This window comes from Marmota flaviventris, chromosome 5 (assembly GCF_047511675.1).
Source record: "Marmota flaviventris isolate mMarFla1 chromosome 5, mMarFla1.hap1, whole genome shotgun sequence".
Classification (NCBI taxonomy): domain Eukaryota; kingdom Metazoa; phylum Chordata; class Mammalia; order Rodentia; family Sciuridae; genus Marmota; species Marmota flaviventris.
The window spans coordinates 156,832,789-156,860,184 of record NC_092502.1 but is presented as its reverse complement, the minus strand read 5'-3'; the positions used below and the strand labels follow the sequence as shown (position 1 = coordinate 156,860,184).

Genomic DNA, 27,396 nt, shown 5'->3' with positions numbered 1-27,396 from the left:
TCTTCCATGTCAGGAAAATGGCCGTATAAAACTGCTTATGAAGGAACCCTCAAGGACACACACACACACACACACACACACACCCCCCTTTCAAATCCTTCATAATGTCCAATCCTGAAAATGCTCATGCATGACAGAGATGTGACCTGGCAGGTAACTTGTCTCCGGATGATGGGATTAGTAGACACCTGGGGGTGGTGAGAGAGGAGGTGGTAAGAGGCAGGGAGGAGAATGCCACTCTGAGCCAGACCCCTCTCACATGGCCCATGCAAGTGGGCACAGAAACTCCTAGTGGAGGTGGGGAGAGGGGAGCTTAAGGAGCAGGGCTGTGGAAACCCAGTCAAGGATGTTGATTTGGCAATTTCCTGAGCTACAGCACGGGAGCCCCAGGAGGAGCAGGAAGAAGAAGGGCTCCGCTCCCCCTTCCCTCTTGGCTCCAGATGCGGTATATGTTTCGGTGGCTAAACTGTCGGACTTCAACTTTGCTCCATTCAACCGTGCCCGGAAGGGACTTTAAAATTCGGGTTCTGAATGTACCTATTTCCAAATGTCCCAGAAGCCAGCGTTACCACTGGATGCTAGCAGGGTACAGCTGGCCTAGGATACAGATTAGTCAGTGCTCATTACAAAGAGTTATGATGAAGAATCAGTTACTGTGAGGATGAATTTCATGGTTCTCCACTCCTTTTATTGTATGAAATTTTGCGCCAGTCAATTGAAAAACAATGTTTGGCTCTCTAAATAAGAAAGGAAATGAAGAGATAGTTTATTTGGGAAAGTTGTTGTTAAGTTAACCTTCTTTCCGTCCCACTAGCCACTTACATATTTGTGATCAGCTCGCCACCAATCATTTCCTTCCCACTCTCGTTCAGAAAGGCTTGAAGTGGTTTATGTAAACACATGCCACTTGGACAGGTATCTTCGATCATTGTTTACCTCCTTAATCACTATTTTTTTTGTTAAAATTTTAACTCATTGTCAGCAAGAGAACTTCTTGGAGCTCTAGTACATGGGGTGCTTGGCCCTAGACCCCCCTTGCACCATCTCTCTGGCTTGCAGGGGTTAGATAAGAAAGCTCAAAGAAGAAACCCAGAGAATTCAGAATAGGCACAGTAACCAGGGAAGGGCTATTAATCCTCAATATTGACGATAAGGAACTTTCCCAACATCTGTGGCTCAGCAGAATGACCCAGAAGTTGTGCCCTCCAGCTCAAGACCCAGCTAAGCTGTCAAAAATGTGATATGATATCTGCGCCTCAAATTGGTTTTTATTTTTAACACATTAAACTTAAAACTGGAGGCTGGTAAATGGTTCCAAGTAGATAGAGATGGAAATCTAAAGAGGAGTTCAAAGTCATTGAACTTTTAAATTGCCATCAGGAATCATCTGATTTTCTTTATCGTACCCTTTTACTGTCCTTCCACCAGTTTTAGCTTCTGTGTCAAAGTTTCTGACGTGTTTCTTTATGAAATTTATTATTCCCCAAAGCTGGGGTCTACGCCACTGGCATTTTCAAGGGTGCGGAGTGCCCGAATGTCAAGTTCATGCACACCCACACCGTGGGTCTTCACGGTGGGTCTAGGCGGCTGCTACTCTATTAGGTTTCACAGAACTTGAGTATATTTAGGTTCCTGAACTTATAATATTATATTTATTGAGTACCCAGTAAACATCTCAAGAAGAATGTTATTACTGGAGAGATTTCTTCCACTTACAGAGTGTGGACGAAGGGTCTAAGCGGCTTTCAGACTGTTGAGGATAACACATTAGCCCACAGCTTCTTACTCTGGAAACTCTGCGTGACATTCAATTCAACTGTGCAAGGGATGAGCTAGAGCAGTCTGTCAAGGCTCAAAACTATTATCAGGAATATGCTTCCCCTACTCAGGGTGTTACCCTAGGGGTCCCTGTAGCTGGAGAGGTGGGATTAGACATCTACAAGGGGTCAGCCCCTTCCTCTCAGTATATACATTGTAAACACAGCTTCAGTTTTTTTTTTTTTCCTCTTCCATAAATTAAGGGTAACAAGATTCATGAGCTTGGGGAGTTTGAAAAAGAGTAATGCCTAGGCCGTAGCCCTGGAGATTCTTTTGTTTAAGTTGTTCTGGGCAGGGCCTGGGCATCATTCTTGGTGAAAGTTCCTGCCTCCCCAGAGTTGGTGCTAGCAAAGCACTGTGATCATACACTACTGGCTTGGAGGTTTTGCACAGGTGGAGGAGATTACTAGTTGGAATGTACACGAGTTTTTAAAGTACTAAATCCTAGGAAGCCCTTCAGCCCCTAATCCATGTGGAATGTCTAAAGGATGACTTCTACAGAATCAAAAATAGGTCACAACCTCAGGGTGCCACACACACACACTGAGCCCCCCTCACACCCGATTGCACAGTATTCGCTGACTGTGTGATTCAATTTCACATGTCTACACTGTTCAGCAGGCAGCCCTGAGACTGAGCACAGCGCCTTCCCCTTTTGTATCTGTTGACTCTTACCTGGTCAGTTGTGTGCCAGGTAAACAGGGGACAGGCAGCAGATGTCCATCAAATCACGACTGCTCTGAGACTTGGGGGGAACGTACAAGTCACGTGACTATGGTTTTCTTTTCCTACTATTAACAAAATGCTTTCACATCACCTGAAAGTCTCTTGCCATCCTGTCTGTCTCCCCAGCTGTGGGGCAGGAAGGGTGAGTACCCTCTTTATGAAGCCTTAGTGCCAAGTATAATACACTTGTATTATACTTGGTGCCTAATAAATGCTAGCTAGATTTAATATGATGGCATTTATTATTGCGAAAGGAAATGCTAAGCAATTTCGTAGGTTTTACAGATAGCCTGTACTGTTCTTAAGGTCTATTATTCTATATTGAATAAATATGACAGTCTTATGATATTTTCTTAATTTTAGATTAGAGTAACCTCATCAGATGAATCCTCTTCTGTGTTGGAATATCTGTCTTTTATGCCATACGTGCAGCTGGGCTCAAGGCAGTGTTAGTTTAGGCTAAATAGTTAAAAAAAAAAAAAAAAAACGGGGCCGCAGCCTGCCTGCTCCATTTTAAGTGGTAATTTCTCTCAGCTGCCCATATTTCAGTGAGAGGCAAATGAACTTGCCTCCTCCTTACCGGATCTTGAAAATAATTTTGAAGCATCATTATATCTGCACATCTGGCCCCAGATTGGTGCTGATTCCAAACACATCTCTCAGGGCACGCATCTCAGCTCCTCCATCTCCATTGCTTCTTGTATCCTGCAGCTCAGAAAACACCCGTTCCTGCCCACAGCCTCACAGACAGTTCTCCATCCTCAAACCCCTTAGGGGCACCAGGAGAAAAGGATGAGAAGGGAGAGCATATCACATTTCCTGTTAGATATGCTCCAGTTTCTTTCAGGACTGGGTACAGCCACCCACACCTACCAGAATGTGCCCACTAACCTGAAGGGGGCTGCTTCCTGAATGTGTCACATTAACATTATTGGGAGGGAAAAAGGATGACAGTCACATTCCTGTCAACAACATGATCTTGTTGATAGAGCATGTCACCAAGAGGGGTGGGGTGGGGAGAATGTAGGGGAGACAGGATGAGAAGCACCTATGTGGGATTGGGTACAGAATCCCACTTGGCCCCAGGGAGCAGAGAACATCCTGTTACCACCAGGTGGGCAGATGAGCGCACCACACCGGGCACCCTGCTGAGTCAGAGAAAGGATGGAGAAGGACCAGATGGAGGAGGAGAAGAGGCCCCAGGGAAAGAAGTTGGCTCCATCCACACAACAAAGAGTTTCCAAAGAAGAGCAAATATCTCAAGGGCTGCTAAAATGAAGTTTGGAGGATTTGGCAATCAGGCAGAGAGAAAAGGGATTATATACCAAATCCTCACTAATGAAATGAAGAGTGGCAGGAAAGGGGTTTTGAGTTACTTATTTGGTGCCCTCTGACTTCACCTTCTGGAAGAAGACACACTTTAGAGACCCCCTTGGGCTGGGGTGAAAGGTGGCCTGGTGGACAATCAGGGAAGTTAATGTTGATGATACCACGGACAATTCTGTTCTCAGAGTGGGTTCTGGCTATTGGACTTCAATACTTAGAAGTCAGATTTAGCCAATCTTTCCTTGTAATCAGGAACATCTCTGACTCAGACACAAGTTTCTGTAAAAAATGAAACTTGACCGTGCACAACAGTTTTTTATTTCTACTTGGGACATGAGTTGGACTCTGGCTCAGACACTAGGACAGCCGTGGCTGGTGTGCGGTCACTGGCCTTTTCCTCCCTGGTTTGTAAACAGCTCTGGAACTTCCTCAATCTGGTAAGATTTATTTGGCCTCAAAACAAGGATTTCTCAGTGGGCATACAGAAACTATTTGATGCTGAAGTAACGAATACAAGTTTTTCCCCTTAGCTGTCCTTGAAGGCTCTACAGCCCATAAAGCTTGTCAATTCTAATTTTCTTTGAGTGACTTGAGATACAAAGAAAAGTATGGTGAAAATCCTTTGGGCTTTTAGCAACCCAAGACCATCTACTAGTCCGCCTCGCTGCTTATTCTCGTCACTTACACTCACAAACAAGATTTCTTCTTCAGGGACCTGTTTCTCAAATGAAAGTTAAAACATAAATCGTTGCTACCCCCCTTGAAAAAGGCAACCAGCTAAGACATTAGGCTCACATGCAAAAAACTTGATTTTTCAAAATTGTGCCTGTTGCCAGTTATTTTTAAGTGTACAAACCTATTAATGTAATCACATTAAGCAGAGAAAGAAAATATTCCAAATTAGTGGTAGTTATACATTGTCCTTATTTCAATGAAAGGTTATTAAATAGAAAAAAAATGGAAGCAGAATACTCCCATGCATAGTCCCAGTAATTGAACACTCAGGCAATTTTGCATATCAGTGAAACCTTCAGCTTCTCTTGGCTGTAATAAAACAAGCTTCCATCTATTTTTAAGGTAAACTGTTTGTTAAAGATTCATTTAAGCTAATTCCATCAACAATTCCGAAACCCATTAAAGTTAAATATTTAAACTAAATTTTAAGGGCCAAAAGGGAGTATTTGCAGTTTAATGCAGGAATAAATACCACCTGACATGCCAGTGGCTTTCATTAGCTAGTTTCAGCTCTGCCGCTTCTAATGAAATTTAATTAAATTGATTTGGATACTTAAAGGTACAGTATATATGAGGATCTTCTGTAGTGACATCTTTTCAAAGAGACTCTGTAAATTCATTTTATGAATTCAATTTAATTCAGTTGGCCTAATCTTAAAGAACCCACTTCACCAAGAAGATTTGACAGGTTGGAAAGAAATGTACATAATTTAGTTGAAGAAAGTAATATCATTGTTAACTGCCCCAAATTAATCATTACCAATAGGATGGGGGAGGGGAGAGCTTGGGAAGTTGAAACAAGACCAAATTAGTCTTTTTGATTTCCCTGCTGTCACTTTTGAGGCTTTGACCCAAAGATGTGACATGGATGGTCTTTAACTCTGTCCTCTGTGTCCCAATGAATATTACAAAGTTGAACTTGGGATACAACTGAACGAAGTCCTGCCTTCAGGTTCACAAATCCAAATGTCTGGCTCTTAGCACTTCGATCACTTTGACATTGGAAATAATTGGGTGTTTTTCATATATGCTCATGAGGGGTCGATGAAGACCTGGGTCTCAAATCTGAGGTCTCTGCAGAATGCCCCACAGTGGACAGGGAAGGAGTCACTGAATGCACCCCTGCAGTGCCTAAGCTCCCAAGTAGCTACAATGGAGGTTTATTCAATCAGCACTCAGAACCACCTAACAGTTGGCTTCTGATGAAATTTAATTAAATTGAGGTGTGAATAGAGAAAGAGACAGGCATAGATCCCGAGGAGAAATGGGGGAGGAATGAGTGTCTAAAAATGGCCATAGCAATAGCCTCTTGCAAAAACAACCCATGAAAGAAAAGTCTAGCCTTGGTAACAACCATGCCATGAATGGCATAAAAATACACTTTTATTTTAGAATAGAGCCTGGTAAAAATAAGCCTAAAGTAAAACAATCAAGAAATAATGATTGAAAAGGATTGTCTTTATGAAATTGGGGAAAGGCAAGCCAATATGGATGTGTTCACTTTTGGAAACTAGAAGAGAGTCAAAGACATAGTAAGTATTCAACAGAAATGTGTTGAATGAGTGTAGAAATGGTCATTTGCTACTAGGACAGGGAGGATGACTAAGAGGAATCATGTGATATTACACAAGGAGATTAAGAAAAGGGGGTACTATAGTTTAGAATGGCATAGAGGAAACCTAGTTGATGCATTTCATTATGTGATGCTATGTATGTCATGGTAAATCTGTCATCTGATTAAATCAGGCAATTAGCATAAGTGACCCTCAGAGGATGTGTGAGAACTGTGGGTTCATCAGGGTTTACCACCAGGCACTCGGCCAACCTGCCAAGGGCACTGTGTGCTAAGACGGGGAGAGTAGAAACAAAGAAAAATCCAACATGTTTCCACATCCTATGACCTCGCTTCTTCCTCTGACATTACTGATGCTCTTTGCATCGTGCAAGACTATTTTTTAATAATCTGGAAACTTACAGGTCTTCTTCTTTGCCCACTGCACTGGTCTCCTGTATAGGACTAAGGAGTCATGGAAATGGCTGTTTTTCAAAGTTGAAGTCAACTGGTAACTCCTGTAGAACCCTTTGCAATGAGAGGTAAGCATAGTGGGATCTTCCAAAAATGTGCTTTGATAAAAACTGGGCACTGAGAGTCAAGGAGTTTGGTGTTGATATGTACAGAACATGCACATTATGGGCATAAACATGTCAGTAACCTTTTAAAAAAATCTCCACCTTGTAATAGAAACACTCAGCTTTTGGTTAGGCCTCCAGGTAGAGAGATCTGCCCACATGATTTAGAGTCTCCAAAAGAAGAAGGCACATGCTCCTGGCCCATTTCTAGTTGTCTGTTATGTGGACAGACTGAGGGTCAACGTGAACACTGAAGATGAGGCTGACACTCTAGAGGTGAAGACAGCGAGTGAGGAGAGGCCAACCCCTGACTCCAAGAGGTGTTATTTCACGGTTTGACTATTACACTCAGACTCTCATGTGAGAGGGTATGGGGCTGAGTAATGGGCCCCAAAGAGGTCCTTTTCCTAATTCCAGAACTTGTGAATAGGCTACCTTAAATGGCAAAAAGGACTCCGAAGGTATGATTAAGATCTCAAAGGACAAGGTCATTCTGAGGATGCCATGGGCCACTGCAACCACCACATCCTTCCCCATGAGAGATTCAGGAGGTGAGAGCTGGGGAAGGCAATATGGCGCTCAATGGAAGCAGAGCGAGGGACTCAAAGGTGCTTTGTTGCTGACGTTGAAGACGGAGGATGAGGCCACCAGCCCAGGCATGCAGGCCACCTCCAGGATTCTTCTCTGGAGAATGTAAAGAGCGAGTGCATCCCTGCCAACACTTTGATTTCAGCCCAGTGAACCCATTTTGGATTTCTGGCTTCTAGAACTGCAAGATCACTTATTTTTTGGTATTTTTAACTTTTTTTGGTGGTAATTTGTTAGTGTTGCAGTAGGAAGTAAATCCAGAGGGTGATCCATTTCTAACTTCCTTTGAGTCATGTTTGTTCAACATAATGACTTAGCATTATGAAAAACGTGTAGATAATTACAGAACTGACAGGGTACTGTGGCCTGTGTTAATATGATTTTCCACACTGTCTCCATGGCCCCACATTCTCTAATTACAGTTCTAGAGCATTTGTTCAGAGCTTCAACAGTGGCAGACCAAACAGGCTTCTGCAGTATTATCATGTGACCCACTTTCATATGGTCAAAGATTAGGTGAGGAATTTTCTAGAGGGTGAAGAGGCACTCCCATGAAGGTAGCCAGTGGCTGAGTATTCCCCACATCCCATCTCCTAAAACCCAGGGGACAAACTTCTTAAAGAGCTTGACCATGGGCTCCCTGGAGTTTGGGTGTTGCCAGAGCCGGTGTCTTGAGTAACGTTGGCAGAATGATTTGGGGTCAGAGGTGAATTGACCATGGAGCACAAGAAGCTTAAATTTTAGGTCCTCCCACTGCATGGGCTCCTTCGGAGGATGGTAGATAATTTTACAGTCATAAAGTTTACTCTTTTTTTTTAAACAGGACTTCCAAAACTATGTTATCTACAGGAACGCAGAGTTTGTATCTAACCAGTCTATATACAGTGAAGAAGCAGAAGCCTGAGGCTGATGCAGAATTCTGAGCAGTTGGAGGAGGCTGGGCCCAGGCCAGGCAGCAGACGGAAGGCTCCCAGCAGCAGGTGGCACTTCTCAGTAAACCAACCACTGCCCTCACGAGAGAAGGAGCTAGCCGGTGGACATCTCCCAGAGCCCAAGTGCACCAGAGCAGGATATGGCTGCACTGGTCAGGTTGGACCTCCTCACTGTGGCTTCCTTTCCCACTTGGTCTAACCTCGTTGGTGGCACTGGGAAGGGTAAAGTCACAGCTTATGAGAGAGGGAGGGAGAAAGGGAGGGTGAGGGCAGCATGAGCACACTCAGCCAGGTTGAGGTTCTCATAGGTGACATCCCCAAATCTACCGGGATCCACTGAAGATGGAGTGGGTAAGGTTGACGTGGTCACACAAAGTAAGCCACAAGAACGCACGTACGCTGTACGCCTACGTTAAACTTCCTGCGTTTTCTAGTTACTGATGCAATCATTTTTTTCTGTCTTTTGTCTCTAGGGTATTTTTGTCATGGGTGAAGCTCTGTAATTGAGTGGTATTATAGGGGAAATGTTTAATTTGGGCACCGCTATGTGGATTTCCCTGACATGGGGACCTGTCCCAGCAATAGTTATAACTGAGTCACTTCTCGTCTAGCAACTGCCGTGTGCATTGATTTCCACTTTTGCACAATTGATTTTTGCTTCTGTTCCCATTTGTGCCTTTGTTTTTGGACAGATATCATATGATGAGTGCCTGAGAATTCTCTCTGAGAGGTCAGGGGACCTCATGAAGAAAGACCTTCATTGTCAATAGAAACATCAACAAGTAAACGCCCAGATTTATGGAGGAGAAAGTACCATGGACGAGTTTAACTTCAGCCTTTTCATTTTCTACCCTAACTTCATATCAAGCGGTTTGGAAAAGAAAACACTAGAGGAACTACAATTGTGAACTTTGAGGACTCCAGCCTTGGGGTTGTTTTAGAATCTGGCTAGAAGTCCTTGTGTTTTTTTTTTTTTCTTTTTTTTTTTATTATTATTATTTTTTTAATTTTTTATTGTTGGCTGTTCAAAACATTACATAGTTCTTGATATATCATATTTCACAATTTGATTCAAGTGGGTTATGAGCTCCCATTTTTACCCCATATACAGATTGCAGAATCACATCAGTTACACATCCATTGATTTACATATTGCCATACTAGTGTCTGTTGTATTCTGCTGTCTTTCCTATCCTCTACTATCCCCCCTCCCCTCCCCTCCCCTCCCCTCCCCTCCCCTCCCCTCTTCTCTCTCTGCCCCCTTTACTGACATTCGTTTGTCCCCCTTGTATTATTTTTCCCCTTCCCCTCACTTCCTCTTGTATGTACTTTTGTATAACTCTGAGGGTCTCCTTCCATTTCCATGCATTTTCCCTTCTCTCTCCCTTTCCCTCCCACCTCTCATCCCTGTTTAATGTTAATCTTCTTCTCATGCTCTTCGACCCTACTCTGTTCTTAGTTACTCTCCTTATATCAAAGAAGACATTTGACATTTGTTTTTTAGGGATTGGCTAGCTTCACTTAGCATAATCTGCTCTAATGCCATCCATTTCCCTGTAAATTCTATGATTTTGTCATTTTTTAATGCAGAGTAATACTCCATTGTGTATAAATGCCACATTTTTTTTATCCATTCATCCATTGAAGGGCATCTAGGTTGGTTCCACAGTCTAGCTATTGTGAATTGTGCTGCTATGAACATCGATGTAGCAGTGTCCCTGGAGCCACCATTTGACCCAGCTATTCCCCTTCTCGGTCTATTCCCTAAAGTCCTTGTGTTTTTCCAGTCATCTCTTGGTGAGGAATTTTCTAGCACTGCTGAAAGATTAATAAATTCCTGGTGAACGGGTTCCCTGATAAAATGACGGCTCTGCATTTAGCAGTTTAATTTATTTCTACAGAGGATTTAGTGCTTTTCCATGACTATCTTAGATACCCAGAGAGTAAAATCTATTAATTCTCAAAATGGTACATACCGAAGGAAGTATTAAAGTATGTCTCACTCTTCTAACTGCAAAGCTTAGGGATCACAATTTCGAATTTTAACTTTGTTGTGTTTTTTCCTTGATGATATTTCAAAACAGATTTCTGATTTTCATCACAAACTAGGATGGTTCTTCAAATGCCCAGCAGACCAGGCTGATGAAGGGATGTCAGATGTGAGCCATTAACTTCAATTTGCGGGGACAGGACTCCTGGCTCATTTATGTGCAGTGGTCAGCCTTGAACAGGCAGCAGGAGGCCACACAAGGGCTGGGTTCACTCTCCCACCTGCTGTGGTGTGGACACCGGAGGAGACCTGTAGGCATTCCCTTACCTATCCATAATTACTTATTGATTTCTTGTTTTGTCAGTGCAATGGTGGTAAAAGCCAATGAAATGAATACCAGGGCAGGAAGAAAAGAGAGTCCTGTGTGAGACAGGCTGTGAAGGGCATGGACCTCACTTCTATCAAAGCTCATTATTCACTGGCTGAATGGAATGTGCGATCCGAGAGTCTCTATTCCCTGACAATAAAGGGAAGGGCATCTAAAGATTAGCTTTATGTTTTGTTTCTCACATCAAAATGGCAATAGCAAATACAATATTGCCTGTCAGAGAAACATGACCTTACCCAGTTTCCAGGACAGGCAGCTTGCATTCCGGGAGAGAGCAACTCACTGTGCACAATGCTGACATTTCACTGGGGCAGGGGCAGGATCCTAAAATCCCCAGGCCTGGAATAATCTGATTTCTAACCCCAGTGACTGTCAACAAGAGTTTGATTCTGATGTTTGATTGATCTTGGATTCGATCTCTGCATTTATGAGCTAAGGATTTTAATTCTTTCCGAGAGGCTGAGTTGATGTTGTTCTCTTTGAAGCACTCTGAGTTTCTTGGAACACATGAGTCTCAGTAACAGAAGGCTACATGCTGGAAAGAATCATCTGCCACTTGGAACAGGGACTGGCCTGTCTCTTCCGTGGTAACACAATAGTTTGTTTCAAAGGCTTAAACATGTTTCTAGGAAGCATCTCATGGAGAAGCAAGGGAATGGAAGAACACAGGTGGTGGCTCCACACAACGCTTGCCCTCTCAGCACCCAACGCTCACAGGCATTTTTACTCTGGTGTCGGGCTGACTGATACTACTTCCAGTTGATCTCAGATGAACCAGTATATGTCTCGGAAGGCAGAGCAGAGTTCATCGTACCTGAAGCTCCATGACTGCCCTGTAAATCAGTTACCCTGAGGCGGGTCCCCATGGAATCACACAAGAGGGCCCAGAGGGCTTGGGTAGCTAGGGCTTCCGGAGCTTCCCAAAGCTGTGGCTGAGTGGCCCCAGCTAAGTCCCACTGAGACTCCAAGTCCAGATTGCGAATGTTGAGGCTTGGGGAGATCAAAACACTGCTGTGTGGAGCTGAAATCCAACCAGTTTAGGGAGGAATCACACTCCAAAAAGATGTCATGGAAAGTGACAAGGAATCTCCTGGCTGGCAAATTAGCCTAGAGCCCATCCACCACCAGGCAGGAATGATTCACTGGTGAAACATTCACGTACACTGGTTGTCATTCTTCAGCAAAAAGTTATTTTGCTTCAATGTGACAGTGAATATGAGTTCTTATTTGCATTTTTAATAATCAAACAATAGCATAGTTCTATTTTAATAAAATTGAAGGAAGACTTTGATCCAAAGCCTAAAATCTATGTGCTAAATCTTGTTCAAATATCTGTCCAGATTTAACAGAAGCTCAGAATTTTAGGCCAGTGAAAATACTCTGTATGATGCTATCATGAGAGATACCTGCCATTATATATCTGTTCAAAATCAGAGAATACACAACACCAAAGGTGAACTCCAATGCAGTCTATGAATTTTATGTGACTATGATTTGTCAGCACAAGTTCACTGACTATAACAATTGCCATTCTGGTGGGGGATGCATATGTGGTGCAAGGGGTATATGAGAAATCTCTACATCTTCCTCTTAATTTTGCCTAAATTTAAATTGCTTTAAATAAAGAATTCAAAAAATGTATTTAAGAGAAAATAGTAAACTTCCTGAAAGAACAACAACAAAATCTGAGACCAAGTGCTAAACATGCTTACATTTTTAAGAGTCTGCTACATAAATAATACCTTGAAAGTAAAGAGGGCCATGTAAAATGTAAAACCAAAGTCTGTCACTGAATTCGTATTCTGGAAGGCTAACTAAATTGATTATGGACCTACAGCATCATGAAGACCAATAAAACAGAGATCCATATTGTTTGGGGATTAGATAAATGTCAAGTTTCCATGCCATTAAACTGCGAGTTGTATCTTTTTATATTCTGGTAACCAAGAGTGGAATTTTGAATTTTGGGAAACAGAATAATCGAAGTAGTTGAGATAAACTATGAACTATGATTTTAAATAAGTCAAAAACATCTATTTTTGCTTAAGACATAGTTATGCTTACTTTCATTTTCTGCATTTCTATTTTCTAGCACATATAAATAAAATCTCTTTCAGGCAGTACTTCTTAATTTTGCCTGGTCCCTATTTTTGATATTCCTTAATTCAACACTGTTAATTAGGAATGAATACTAATTGTACCAGAGCTGGGCACAAACACCACAGCAATTTCCAAGGAGAAATCACTTGCAACATAAGTTCAGGGTGCGAATTCTTCCACAATAAATATTTGAACCCAAAATGAAATTATTTTCTAAGAAAAATACAAATACAGCTTAGGCTGTAACATGTTAGCTGTAGGTTCAAACTATTCCTAATACTTGAAAGTTATTCTTTCAAAGTATGAATTTAAACAATTTTATTCATTCAAACTAATCTGCTATGTAATTATTTCAGATTAGTAAGGAGTGACCTTACTTCAGAGCTAAGGAGAGGTCAGAAACATTATTTTCAAGGAAGGTGGTACAAAAAAATGTAGGGAGAATGAAAATTTAGACGGGCTAATTGGATGGAGTATGGACTTGGGAAGGCTTTGGCGGATGGCGGGGATGAAGAGTGACCTGCAACCCCACTCAGCTGCGGTGGTGATAAGGGCTGGCAGGAAGCAGGGAAGAGCTACAGAGAGAAGCTACGGCCACTCTTGAAATGACTCATGGGCTTTGCTGACATATTTTGACTCTGTCCTGAGGACCACAGTGGCCACAGACTGGTGTGGCTGCAAGGAGACATGAATTCAGATTTGCTCTTTAGAAAGTTCACACTGAATGCCCTTTGGAGAATTTGCTGGTGAGGAGTAGGACTGAAATAAGAAGCCTCGTTGGGAAATAAGAAGCCTCGTTGGGAGACTGGAACCAAAATCCAGAGATAGGAGAGAACTGTTCATGAGTACAGAAAGAAGGGGGCAGAAGCAGAAGCAGAAATCTGGGGTTTGCTGGTGGACTGGATGCTGCAGAATCAGGGATATGCCTAGGCATTGACTTAGAGAGCTGTGCAGCTCTTCAACTGGGGTTGGGAGGCAAGAAGAGGAGCTGACTCCAGGAGAAGCAGGCCTGTCTGGGATCTGATTCAGGGAGATGCTGCAGATGCTGCATCTGAGCAGGTTTTCTAGCAGGGGGCTAGAGATTCAGAAAGCAACTGGGGCTAGAGAAATAGATTGGAGAGGCCACAACATTTAGTTGATAATTGAATCAACGAGAAAAGTTATGATAACCCAGGAAGAAGTTGTGCATGATATGAGAAAATTCCAAGCATCAGGTCCTTGAGGATGTCAAAATTCAAGAAATGAACAGGGAGGAGCCCATAAAGGGTGGAAGGTGGGATGGGGATCATGAGACCTTATGGGAAAAAGATTGTCCTAGTACTTCAGAGAAGACTGTTTTTGTGAATGACACTATTTTGCCAAAATGTGTTCAAACTAGAAGCACAAAGGATCACAGCAGAGCCTCTGACTAAGGAAACATGGTTGGCTTGCACTTGTGAATTATTTAACCCTAGACCTCACCATGATCCCCAGTCTAATATGTCTTCAGCATACTTGACCTTCCCCTCCACCCCCACACAAATTCAGCACAATTCCAAATGGAATGGAAGCATACCAAATACTTCCCCTCCACCCCCACACAAATTCCAAATGGAATGGAAGCATACCAAATACTTCTGGAACTACTTATGCTGTCATGTTATAAAACCCCGTTTGTGGTTTAGTTTACCTAAACCTCACCATGCAAAGTTCTCCCTGTTGGGACTCTGGACAATATGGATGGCCGACGGAGATGCTTAGCAGACAGATTGTGGGAAGGGAGCAGTGCTCCAGTGTCTGAGGACAGGAGGAGACTGTAGAAGAATCAAAGGGGAAATAAGCCATAAAAATGTTGGTGCAAATGAATAGTGATGGTGACAATGACAAAATAAAATCCTCAGCTTTAAAACTCCAGGATGAGAGGGACAGCATTTGTCAGCAAAATGGCATGAACAAGTGTTTTGGATCAGCAGCAGCAATGTCCATGGGCACATGAGTTCCCAGTGTACAGAGCCCTTTGGTGACTGCTGTTGCTGCACCTGAGACAATCAGCAACCCAGCAAGGAAGGTGCTACACTTTTCCCTCATATGTGAGGACACCGAGATTGGGGCTGGGTTGAGGAGACATGCTGTGGTCTCTGTGGAGCTGGGGAGGTTTTAGATGCAGGGATTGAGGAGTGCTAATATCTCTGATTCTTAAAGCAGAAGGAAGGCAGTGAGTCATGGAGGTCCAGGCCTCCAAACTTCCAGGACCCTGAGGCCATGTCCAGCCACCTAGAGAGAAGATTCTGCTTGTAGAACTGCCATAGGCCATTTGAAGAGGTTATTTAGTTTTCTGGAGACTGTCAGCAATGTCTGGGAAGGAATGGCCTGGTAGAGATGGAGGTCAGCTTCAAAACCAGGAAGGCCAACACAGAGAAGAAAAATGAGACTTGCTCAGTATGGCTTTAGGGGAAAAACCTGCAGATAAAGAGATCAGTGCTTAAAGTAAGCAAGAAGTTCTGGCTATCTTGGTCACCCTCAAATGAAATAATGTCTCTCATTAGGTCATACTGGCAATTGGCATTAAAGATATTCGAACAAAACGAAATGACTGCTGGAGCCGATTCAGCCTTCCTTCTCCTGTCATGGCTGCCCACGTCTCCCGCCACTCCTGTACAGCTGGACGCGGCTCCAGGGCTGAGATCTAGCCCCAGGGGCATGTGCAGGAGTTTGGCAGTTCCCCCACTGCTTGCCCACCTTTCTCCCTCTCCTGTCGAGACAGACAAGGACCATCCGCTGGCCCCAGGCCACCGTCTGACCAGGTGCAGTCTGTGAGAGTTCTATGAAAGATGTCTGTTTAGATGGAGCTTCTGAAGTTCTGAGTCACTCTGTTAGAGTGACATAGGTTCCAACCAATTGAACTGTTTCTTGATGATCTGACAGATGATTGCAGTATTTACACAAGGACAGGCACCAGTGGTTTCCCCAACTCTACATTCTATCTCTTGCTCACCCAGTCATTCCAACAGTCCCCAACCATGGTCAAATGTAAGCACCTCCTGTTGTCAGTGACATTCTGAGGTTCTGGGAAGCCAAGCTCTTCTGAATTCCTGCTCGTCTTTGCCCCCACCTGCAGACAGTTCCTGAGGCTAACAGCCTCCAAGATGATGCAGGTGGCAAAGACGTTTTGCAGATTTATTTGTGACTAGCTAAACTTAAGGACTTCAAAAAGGTGACACAGTATTTATCTTGCATGTCATAAGGTTCTTTGCAATGGTGTATTTTCCCTGCGGGGAACAAACCCAGAAGGCCAGGTCTTACTCAGGTACTGAGGGTCAGAGAATACAAATGTGTTTGGGCTCCAAACATAGGAATTAACAACACCCAGCCTGAAGAATATTCCACCCATTAGTCCTCTAAGAGGTAAATAATAAAGTAGACAAGCTAGAACTAAAAGTCCCTGGCCTCTGTGCCTGGGTCTAAGGGAAGATGTCAGTGACAGATGGGTCTGAGTTCTGTCCCCGACACACGCGGCTGTCATTCCAATTTCCATCTCCCCCTCATGGTTTTCCTCTGGCCATAACTCCCTTACCTCTCACCTCCTAATTATACATACTGTAAACATTCTTCAAGACTTTGCTCTATAATTTTCCTTCCCTTAATTCATTTTTTAAAACCTGAAATATATAATTCAGGATCTAACAAAATCTCCAGTAATTGTTCCATCTTTCATTTTTACTCAGGTGGCCTCATCCATATCTTAAGTTTCCTTTGGAACTCTTCCTTTGCTCAGCCCATAATAGGTGTTTAATAAATAAATCTGAAATGTGGGCAGTTAAAAGATATGAATCTGACCTTTTTCTGATGATATGTAAATTGTCAATGAAGAACAAGAGAGATCACTTCCCTGATGATTAAAACAATTCATGAGGATAAATGAGCTTGGTTTTCTCACCCAAAGACTTTTTCAAATGGAGAGCTTTTTGAATTTTGAGCTTTGCTATTAACAGCATCTAAGACATTGAGCACCAAGGTCCTCATTTCATTTCACAACTGCATAATTTGGAAATGATTAACAACCGCTCTTTCTCAACATCTTTAAATCATGGGTCAACTAAAAATATCATCATTTATTTCTCTAGCCCATCTTTCTTGAATTTTCCCATATGAAGCACATTTTAAACTTTCTTTAGCTCTTGAATTTAAGGTCCATTAAATTCCTGTCAACACATTCTTATTTTCACGGAAATAGAAAGACAATTACACTTTTTGAACTGTACTATCAACAAAGAAAAAACTAAGGTGAAACCTCATACTCCTATTTAACAAATAGTGTGCAGCATCTTTAAAAGCTGTTCCCCTCCAGTGCACAAAAGCATGAGCAGGTGCATTTGTGCACAGAGGAGGCACGGAGGATCCCAGGGAAAGTGGTTTATTTGAGGCAGTAATACTTCTTTGAGCTTCTGGAACCACTGACTCAGAACCACCAGCTTCGTTCTAATTTCTAACATGTTCTTCATGTCTGGCTGCTGGTTAGCCCAAGGACTCCTTCCTGGGAGAGACGTCTGTCTCCTGGAGGAGTCCAGGGAGGAACTCAGAGGGGATGCTGGGACCTGAATTTTAAGCAAAACAGAACAGAATCCAAAACATTTGCTCCTCCTGACATGGAAAATACTAAGAAAAGGACGCAATTAATCTTCAACACTCAACACTTAATTTTGTTATCTGTGATTTAACTTCGACACACCACCTCTTGGGGAACAGGAAAACTTTGAAAGAAAAATATGTAAGCTAAACTTTATCAATTTAAAGTGCAAAGTAATGGATGCTTAAGGGAAGTAGGAAGGCCCTGAGGAAATCTAGAAATAGACTATAACTTAGTAGAGCCAGTTATTAAATATTTACTTTTTCCCATTGGTTTAGAAAAAGACAAAATTCTTTACTGGCAAGATGGGTCTCACTCCCCACAAGAGACCCTTGCTGAGGCCTCACAATCCGGCCCAAGGAGCTGGTTTCACGGCAAGGCTGGTGGGTGTAAAGAAGGCAGTGATGACCTTGGCTCTCTCCCCTCTCCACACTGGCAAGCAGGTGCTTTGGGCAGTAGCCATGGAAGCCCCTGTGCCCTGCCCCAGCCCCATCTGATCCAGGCACCGCTTTCTTCCTGTACATTCCATGTTCTCTACTCCCATTCACTAGCTCAAATTTTAACTACCCACATTTGCTCGGCAAAACAACAACTTATGGGAGATATTGTTAAAGTATTCTCCCCACTAAAAAAAAGAAAGAAAGAAAGAAAAAGTATCCTCTATTTAGAAGCATTTGGAAATGAGGCATAGAACCAAAATCTCTAGATGTGGCATTTTTCTCTTCAGGTTTAATTTCGAATTATTTTGTGGGTAAAGACTTCTTCAGAGGCATGATATGAACGCTTACTACCTTGCACAGGTGTACAGACCAATTGCCCCAAGGGCCAAGCCCCTCTGAGTTCTCAGGTGAACACTGGAACCATTGTCTCCTTCCCACTGGGCACTAAAGTGGTGAGGTTCTCAGGGCCAGGGGGAGGGTCCACATTGCTGGGACTGAGTTCACATCCTTGTTCCTGGGCTGTGACACTGGACTGCCTGTATTGCTTTTTGTAATTTTTTTCTGCCTCCTTTCTAAAATTACTTGTTGAAACTTGTTAATAATTTCCCCCTGCCAAAAAAACTCCCTGAGTTTATTATATTTTAGTCTATTGTAGAATGCAAAAGTGTAGGAAGATAGGTCTACTTTCTTCTTTATGTAAGGCGATTTAGCATAATTAAAAATATTACATATTTCAAAATAGGTGGAAGAGAAAATATTGAGTGTTCTCACCATAAATAAATGAGAAATATTTCAGATGATGGATAAGCTAATATCCTGAATTGCTTATTACATTAGGTATACATGTATTGAAACATCACACTGTACTCAACAAATACATACAATTACTATGGTTAATTAAAAATTTAAAAAATCACAACCCCTTATGGAAACAAAAAAGACAACTTTGGGTAAGACTCTCTGAGTGTGGATCTGTCCAGTCCCAAAGGTTCATGGATCTTGGTGTGTATTTAGGGGACACATGGTGGTCCTGTTTTTGCATCTTCATTGATGATCTTGTTTCAGTAGCATTTTGGCTACTGAGGCTGTTGGACTAGTGCTGTCCATATCTGAGGTGCCTTTTGTTATGGCCAAATACTGAGTCTTTGGATCCAGAGCCTGTGTGAAGCTCCTAAGCCAAGTAGGTAAAGCAAACCTTACCTTTTTGTACAGACTTCTCAGATCTCGGTACTGCCACATGCTGTTTAGGACCTGAGATGCAGCCTTGACCACTTTTGGGGAGTGTCTGATAAAGGAAAGACAGGAAATGCAATCAGAGTGGTAGCTGGGCTTGCACTGACCCTGACATGTCAGGAGAGGTCAAAATGGACTTCCTCCCAGCTTTGCTGGCTCTTTTCTTCTCTGCCTGGGGACTGCAAAGGATTTTTGTACCAGTCCCCATCTGTGGTCTCATCACACATCCATGAGGGTGACGGGTAGGAAGAAATTACAATTTGGCAAAGAGTTTTTAAAAATGCAAACACAGGAACAGTGGCATGTGGTCAGAATGCAGACTTAGTGTTTGACTACAAAATGGAATAGAAAGAAAAGAAACAGTGATCAGAAAGGACAAGCTTCAGGAGTTCTGATGGCAGTTTTGTGGAACACCTGGTAATAAGAGAACAGTGTCCCACTGGGGCATGAGAGCGTACCAGCGTTGACTCTACACACTTGCTGAGGCCATAGGCAGTGAATGCTGAAGTGGGCACACTCTGACATGGGTGGAGAGGAATACATTTGTGTAAGAATCTACAACGCCTTACCTGCACTTCAAGTTCTGGCCTCTGGACCATAGTGCATAGGGAGAAACCAAGGTCACAGAAATATTTGGACAGGAAGTTGTTAACTGCGTTCAAAGTCATGCCTTTGAAATACCTATGACAATATAACTAGATATTTTGATTTAGGTTCAGTGCCAATCTGAATCTCAAAACACAAATTAGATTAATAAATTCCTGTCAATTTAATTCAATTGAATTCTTGGAAGTCACTTTGACCTGTGGTCATGGAAGCTACTCAGGAATTAATCTAAGTTAATCCACTCAGGAATTTTGTATACTAACAGGCTGGTTTCACAACCAGAGCACTATTTTAGTGACTATCATTACAGAGTCTATCTGAGAGTGTCTGATAAAGGAAAGACAGGAAATGTAATCTGAGGGGTCAGCTCACTTTTTCTGCAGAGGGTCAGATGGTAAATATTTTATGATATTAGTCACAATTACTTAACTGTAACTGAAACATGAAGAGTCATATTTAAACAAATAGGTATAGCTGTGTTGTAATAAATGTGATTTATCAAAAACAAGCAGTTGGTAGGATGTGGCCCATGGTAGATTATCAGGGGACTCCTGCCTCATGTGGATGCTGACTCCTGGTGTTCGGCAAGATATTACCATTCATGAAGACTCCAATGTGATAACCACTCCTGAAGGTGACTGGTTGCAGTGGCTAGCAATAATATCTGAATTAAAACCAAAGATGCCTTTGAAATAAAATGGTATTTGAAACAAAATAGGAAGATGGTAGATGGTCCAGGATGAGTTTTCAGTTGAGAGCAGAAGTAAATAGATATTCTGAGGCTATGCATTTTACAGTGAAATTATGGGATGCCAATACATGGTGGAGAAAGTGGCTGCTATTTTCCTAGGTCTTCACATTTGTCATTTAGACCAACCTAGTTTGAGGATTCTTCATCCATTCACTGAAGGGCAAGTGTAGCAGCCATTGCTATGATTACTGAGATGAAATTCAACTTTGGCCACGTTAGTTACATCAAGGAATTAAAGAGAACAAATATAGAGTTTCTATAAATTCCAATTTTTAACATTTCTTTTCCTGAAATGAATTGTTGCTAAATTATTTCAAAATTTATGATAGTATTGTGCTCCAAATGTAATTTTAAATTCTTTTGACTTAAAGACAGAATTTTAGACCTTTTTGTGGTCTAAAAGATAAAGGTACCTGTCATTCTTATATAATCAATGCTGAACAAAAATTAGATGCTTTTTTTTTTTGAATTTTGTCACTGTTGGGGAAGTATTTGTCTGTGATGATACTCAAGCAACTTAAGAGGAAACTATATTAAAATTTAGGTAGTAATAGTGTAGTTGAAATATTCAGTAAAAAAAATTCCCTGACACAGTATAATTTTTCAGTTCCACTTCTTTTCTAGTTATAAAATAGAAAGAGACTATGATTCATAACAAATAGCAGTTTTTAACGTCTTAATTAAAATGCCAATACATCATAGTGTTATAATAATATGTGAAGGTCAAAGAAACATTGCCTTCTTTTTAAGTCGTTAATTTTGATTCATCCACTAGACTGGTATCATATAAACTTCTACTTGAAAAACGATGAGTATTGATTGAAGGACTTGAACATTGAGTGCTTTTAATGTGACAAGTGATTATAACCCAAGCCACAATACAGAGTTCTTTTCTGACAAGTATCAGTTGAGACTGTTAATAGCTTTTCTGTCTTATGACAAAAGACAGGGACACATTCAATGCTATTTCCTATACAACTGTTACAAGCGGAAAAAAAAATTATTTTTGAAATAGACATGATAGAATGCCCATGATGGGTGTTTAAAATGATGTGAAAAGAACATTATCAAGACTTCAAAATGGTGAGTATGAGACTCCTACAAGAGTTAATAACAATTACACAATGTCCGGTCTTCACCAGAGCTGTCAAATCAGGGGTGACTGTTCTGAACAGTCATGCCAGCAGCAGGATCCCAGTCCCATTGGTTGTGCTCCCAAGATGCAGTGAGTGTTGTGCAATCACATGGTGATGGCCAACTCACCAGCCTGGTTCATATCACTGCATATTTAGGCTTGCATATATTTAGAAATAAAACAGATCTGTACATAAAATGGAGGATGATAGCTAGGCATGCTTTTAATGCCTGTGGCTTCTAATATTATTTCAAATGAAAATCAGATATACATTAAATTTATCTTTGGAAGTAATTTTTAAATAATAATTTAGGGTGGACTTTTTGCAAGTATTTTAATAATTACCTAGTATGAATTGATACTCCTATAATTTCCAGTTATGAAATCATTCCCAATTCCAAAAAATCTATTGTCAATAAAGAGTTTCTCTTTTACTAAAATATTGCTAGAAGGTGATGGGGATCTCAATGTCTCCTATCATGATAGAATTGAGTGAGTTTCATGCTGAAATATGGAGCAATTCTCTTGGAATCACTTGGTTTCAAGGGCAATGAAAAGAATAACAAAACTGAAGTACAGATAGATAGGAAATGAGGAATTATAAAATTCTTGTTTTACCCCCTCAATTAATCAATATATATATTTTAAAAAATTGGCAACATGGAAAAAATGGATGAGCTTTCCTAAGCTGGAGAAATACAACTGAAAAGGTACATAATTCATTCCAGTTCAACACTTCTTATGCAACTCAGAAACCCAGGTTGTTGACATTGAAAAGAAGATCAAGGAACAATGAGACAGGACAAGTACCATGGAGAAAATTTTAGTCAAATTAAAGGACATTTGTGAGATCATCTCAAGTGAAAATACCTTCCCATTAATAATAATCAAGTGAGGACCAGATATAACAGGTCCATTTTTTTTTTGTATTGGCAGCAAGTATACATACTGTATTACAGATAGTTTCTTCAAATGATTTTTAGTAATTTTGATTAACAGTTGTCTCTGACCATAGAACTGAGTCAAGCATCTTTTCTCTATAAGATTCCAATAGTGAGGCACACTGCTGTAGAGAAGCTCGGGAAGGAATGGAGTATCACTCCCTAACTCCCTAGTCTTAAAATTCAGAGAAAGTACTTCAATCTTTGAATGCCTCATGGACGTAGACAAAATGTTAGAGTGTTTCTGTGCACTCCAACTAGAGATTCCAAGCACCTACTGAAACTATGAAAGAAAAGCACATACCTGCAGTGTATGCACAACATCATGAGATCTATCTATCTATCTATCTATCTACCTACCTACCTACCTATCTCCCTGCCTACTTACATACATACCTACAAGTTATCTTGTTGTTTTCCCTTGCATAGTTGCAAGTCTAGGTATTGTTGGATCCATGTCTTTGACTCTGTGCCCTTCATTGCTGCATAACAAGTCATCATGCAGTATAGATGGGGAGGGTGTCGTACAGTATCTCTGTCTGTCTATCCATCTAACCATATATAGTTATAATTCAAGCCAACCATCTGCACCATGATTGCATGAGTCCCATGGGCCTTCTCTATCTGATACAGGAAAGTATTCAAATTCTAATGCTGAATTGTTGATTGAACCTATTTCCAAATAGGTTCTCAAGGTGCTTAAAACAGAAACACTGAAATCTCTGAAACACATTAGTAGCATCTTGAATTAAGTTAAATAATGAGACAGCATTTCCAGAAAGTCTCCAAGTGCATCTCTCACAGTTTCTAATAATGAAAGAAAAATTATTTAGCATTTAGATGTAAAGGAATGAAAAGTCTAGAAGCAGACAGACCCTTAATAACAAAAGGTTTACCCTTTTAATCTTCTTTGATTACACTGAGGGACTTCCAGGAGGCAAAATTTAATTAAGGTTGGTGCAGGTTTCTGTAAAAATTGACAGCTCTCTGATATACTAGCACCCTGGCTGGTGGAGATATTTTTTAGTTGTGTACACTAAGATACCCTTGGCTCTTCAATCACACAGGGAAACATTCCCATTTGTGGCAGTGCAGCTGCTTGACACCCCGTCTTATCTCTTTTTATTCCATTTGTCTGAAAGCTCTCCCTTCTCCCCACCATTTCCTCAGGTTAGGAAATTTCTGCTCATCCTTCTGGGCTTGATTATCAGTAATTTCTGGAAGAATATTATACAGCTCCCCCCTCGGCTTTAGATTGCAAAATATGGGCATAACGACTTGTTAAATTAAGTGGTTTGTCCCAAACCACAGCTTGTAAGGTGGGGTGGTGGGCTGGGACTGAGTTTCCTCTGACTGCCTCTCACTGTCTTCTCCCCGGTGGGTGCTGCTTGATGAGAGTTGAAGGGGCACAGGTCCGTCAATGCCTGAACTTGCAACCACACAAGGACAGTAGCAAGAAGAGTCCTTCATGCCTCCAGGTTAAGCGAGTATCTCTTGCAACACACTAGCATGAGGGTTGGAATGTCAATTCTACCTTTCCAATTTCTTGGCCATCGCCAACTCACAAGTTATTTATCAAATCAAAATTAACAGTGAGATCAGCTTTCGTGGTGAGGAAGGAAAACTGGAAACCATTTGCCTTTTTTTTTTTTTTTTCATGGACTATGAGAGAAAAATGGTTTTGAGTGGCAATCAATAGTGCTATCCATTGGCACACTTAGAACCAATTCTGCCCCTGCGGAGGTGGGACGTTACCAGCCAACGTACTTGTCTCCTTTGCTCTTGGAGATGCCGACCAGTTTCTCGATGCCTCCCGCGTCCCGCAAGGCCTTGGCGTTCTCCATGTTCTTGGTGATCACCTCGTGCAGGGTGCAGCAGACGGCGGTCACCGTGTCGTCGGACATGGCCTTGCTTGCTGCGTTGTTGCTGTTGTTCCCTCCGGGAAGCCTGTGGACCAGGTCTCGCATGGCGTATTTGCCTTTGGAAAAGGAAACACAGGGAAGAGTTGAGGAGAGGGCAAGCAGAGAAAGAAGGCTCAGGGAAAAAAGAACAGAGGCAGGTGGACGCAGTAGAGTCACTTTCCCACCTCTGAGTGTTGATCATAGGGTGATTTCAGACATACACACAGAGAACACAGTGGTCCTCCCTCAGAACCCATGGGGCATTGGTTCTAGAAGCCTCCTGTTCTGCCCCATGGTTACCAAAGTCTGGATGTTCAAATCTCTTATGTAAAATGGCACATGCACATTTTTCTTTGTATTTTTAGTCATCTTTAGATTCTTTTAGCTTAACAAAATGTAAAAGCTATGTAAATAGTTGCTACACTGTGTAGTTTAGGGAATAATGGCAAGAAAACGTCTGTAAATGTTCAGTACAGGTGCAGTTTTTTTTTTTTTTTTTTTTTTTAGTATCTTGATCTGCAGGTGGTTGAATCCAAGCATGAGGAATGCATGGATGTGGAAGGTGCTCATGGTGAGCACCTGGAGTTTGGTCCTAGATACATCAAGGATGAATCATGGGTCACTTCATTTAAGCTTTGGTTTGTTTTTTCCATTTATAAAGGAGAATGACAATGATACCTGATTTATAAGATATTTTAAAAATTAAAGGAGTAGATGTATGGAGTGCATTTGACACAGTGATTAACGAGGATGCAGGACTCACTAGACATTAGCCATCACTAGGTTCCTACCTGATGTATTCACAAAAGTCAAGAAAATGTATGTGATTCTAAGAACCCCCAAAATGCCTTGCCAGGAGCTATCTTGGGACCTGTACTACTGAACAGGAGTCAAGCCACACATATATAGAGAACATGGTCACGCATGTGAGTTCCGACCCCTTTATAGCACAGAGAAGTTGCTTAGGGCTATCTAACTAGGTACCTGGTCCATCAGGGTGACCTTGCCTCTCTGGGATTTGCCTAATGGGATTTTATTGTATGGGTCCCCCAATGTTTACTAATGTGGCATGTTTTTATTTGCGCAAGAAATAAAATCTAACTCTGCTTCCTTAATTCACTTTATCATTATTAATGCGGTTACTCCTGATGATAAGGGTACTTACAATGACATAATTATAGAGCCATTTTAGTTTACATAGCAGTTTAGGCAAGACAATTCATTTATCCCACCTGCAGCTTCCAATTCTGTTCCTTTAATTTATTTATGGAAGCGAGTAAATGAGTGCCTGCAGCAAAGTTGGCTGTTCTTAAATTTGGGGGGTGGAATTGGCAAGTGTCCAGAGTTATATTTCTGACTTGTCCTCTATCCCCCAGTAGACATGTGTGGCTAGCTCCTCAAAATTATGTGGACTTTTTACCTCCAACATATACTGTAAATGATTCTTTCATTTGCTGCTAAATTCTCCAGTGCACAGAGACTAGGGCCAGAAAATAGAACCCCTTAGGAATGTGCAACATCTTAATTCCAGGCGGTAATAAATAAAACACAGGCCCTTGTAATTTTGGTATCTGCTTTTATCCTGTGTTCTAGTGGCTTATTTTAGTGTGGACAGAAAATGCTGATGTTTACTGAAATAGAAAAGTGTCTTCATCCACTTCGTGATGGCAGAGGAAGCGTCTGACAAAACTGGTTTCCTGAAAACCCCCACATGTGGCATATTTCTCCTCTAATGACAGCACTCACAGTAGTTTGGAGAAGATATCTGTACATGGACAGTCCTCTGAGCAACTTGCCTTCGCTCTCTGTCATTGGACCAGACTGAACTTGGGCTAAGAGTTTACTTCTGTAGCACTCAGCATGCGGGGCCTCCTCTCAGCCCATTCATCCCATAAACCACGAGAAGATACATTTGAGACCCACAAAAGTGAGAAGATGAATGTGTTCTCTGTCTCTCTCTCTCTCTAAGGGAAATGATGGAGAAAGGGCAACGTATTGAAAACTATTCCAATCCCCGTGCGCATGGCGACATTCACACTCAAGACCACATGGAAGACTGGCTTTGTAAGCTTGGACGCTGTCAATGTTGAAAGCAGAAATGAGGACAGGAAAAGGCTTGGCTGCAGCGTTTCTTAGTTTGGTTGCTACTGTCACCACCAAATGAGCTCAGATACACCTGAATGTGCAGTTTTATCAGGGCTTCCCACACCCTGAGCCCTGGAGGAGACACAGTTGTCCTGTCATATTCAGGTGGCAGGAACCCTGCTGAGCAGCCTCTTCCTTCACCTCAGGGTGCAGTGCAAACACTGTCATTGTCCATGTGACCCACGATGTGACAAAGATCAGAAGCCACTCTTATTTAAGCCACCTGGGAAATGCAGCAGAATTGTTGGATTTCTAATATTTCTGATAAAATTCACTGATGTTCTACTAGGTGGTTGGGGATTTTTCATGTAGTCTGCTTATCCAGAGAGATACCGTCTAGTCTATACTTTTTTACCATCTGAGAGAAAAATTATTCCATGAGGAAGAACTTTGTTAATTATATTAAGGGCGCACCTTATTATTATTTTTTAAACTTTGTGTGTGTGCTCAAAAATGCTATCTTCTCACATTAGAATTTGAATCCCACTTTTACATGGAATCTGGGTAGCCAGGAAAGTTTCTAAAGCTCTTTTTAGTGTTTAGAAACTTTGAGGCTAATTGGGGTGTTGGGGCAGGAAAAATGGAACGTAGAATGCTTATGGCTACAAGTCACCTTGGGGTGGCAAGCTCATGACATCAGCTCAAGGAAGAAAGACACTGGGTGGACTGGAGTTGTTAGAGCAGGCCAGACACGGGAGGTGGACATATAGGACTGCTCTGTAGGTCAGGGGCCAGCCAGTCACTATTTAACAAAGAGATTCTGGGGCATGAGGAAGGAAGTTCTCAGCAGTCAGACGGAAGGTGGGAGAAGCATTGACCTCACCCCTGATGATAAAGCTGTTGACTGCAGATATTATCAGCACTCCAACTCAGGGAGCTTGTCCCCTGTAACTGTCCCTGGCCCC

At 41.8% G+C, this 27,396-nt stretch overlaps 1 protein-coding gene across 2 annotated transcripts in view; it reads right to left on the bottom strand.

The window, feature by feature from the left end:
* The window catches only part of Ctnnd2 (catenin delta 2), a 356,516-nt gene that overhangs the window by 24,645 nt on the left and 304,475 nt on the right, over positions 1-27,396 (bottom strand). For both annotated transcript variants that reach the window (XM_027943890.3, XM_027943891.3), the window contains 2 exons: positions 24,213-24,423; positions 18,980-19,064 (listed from right to left, as the gene is read on the bottom strand). In XM_027943890.3, the coding sequence (XP_027799691.2) occupies positions 18,980-19,064; positions 24,213-24,423 (296 nt within the window). The remainder of the gene's footprint in view (positions 1-18,979; positions 19,065-24,212; positions 24,424-27,396) is intronic.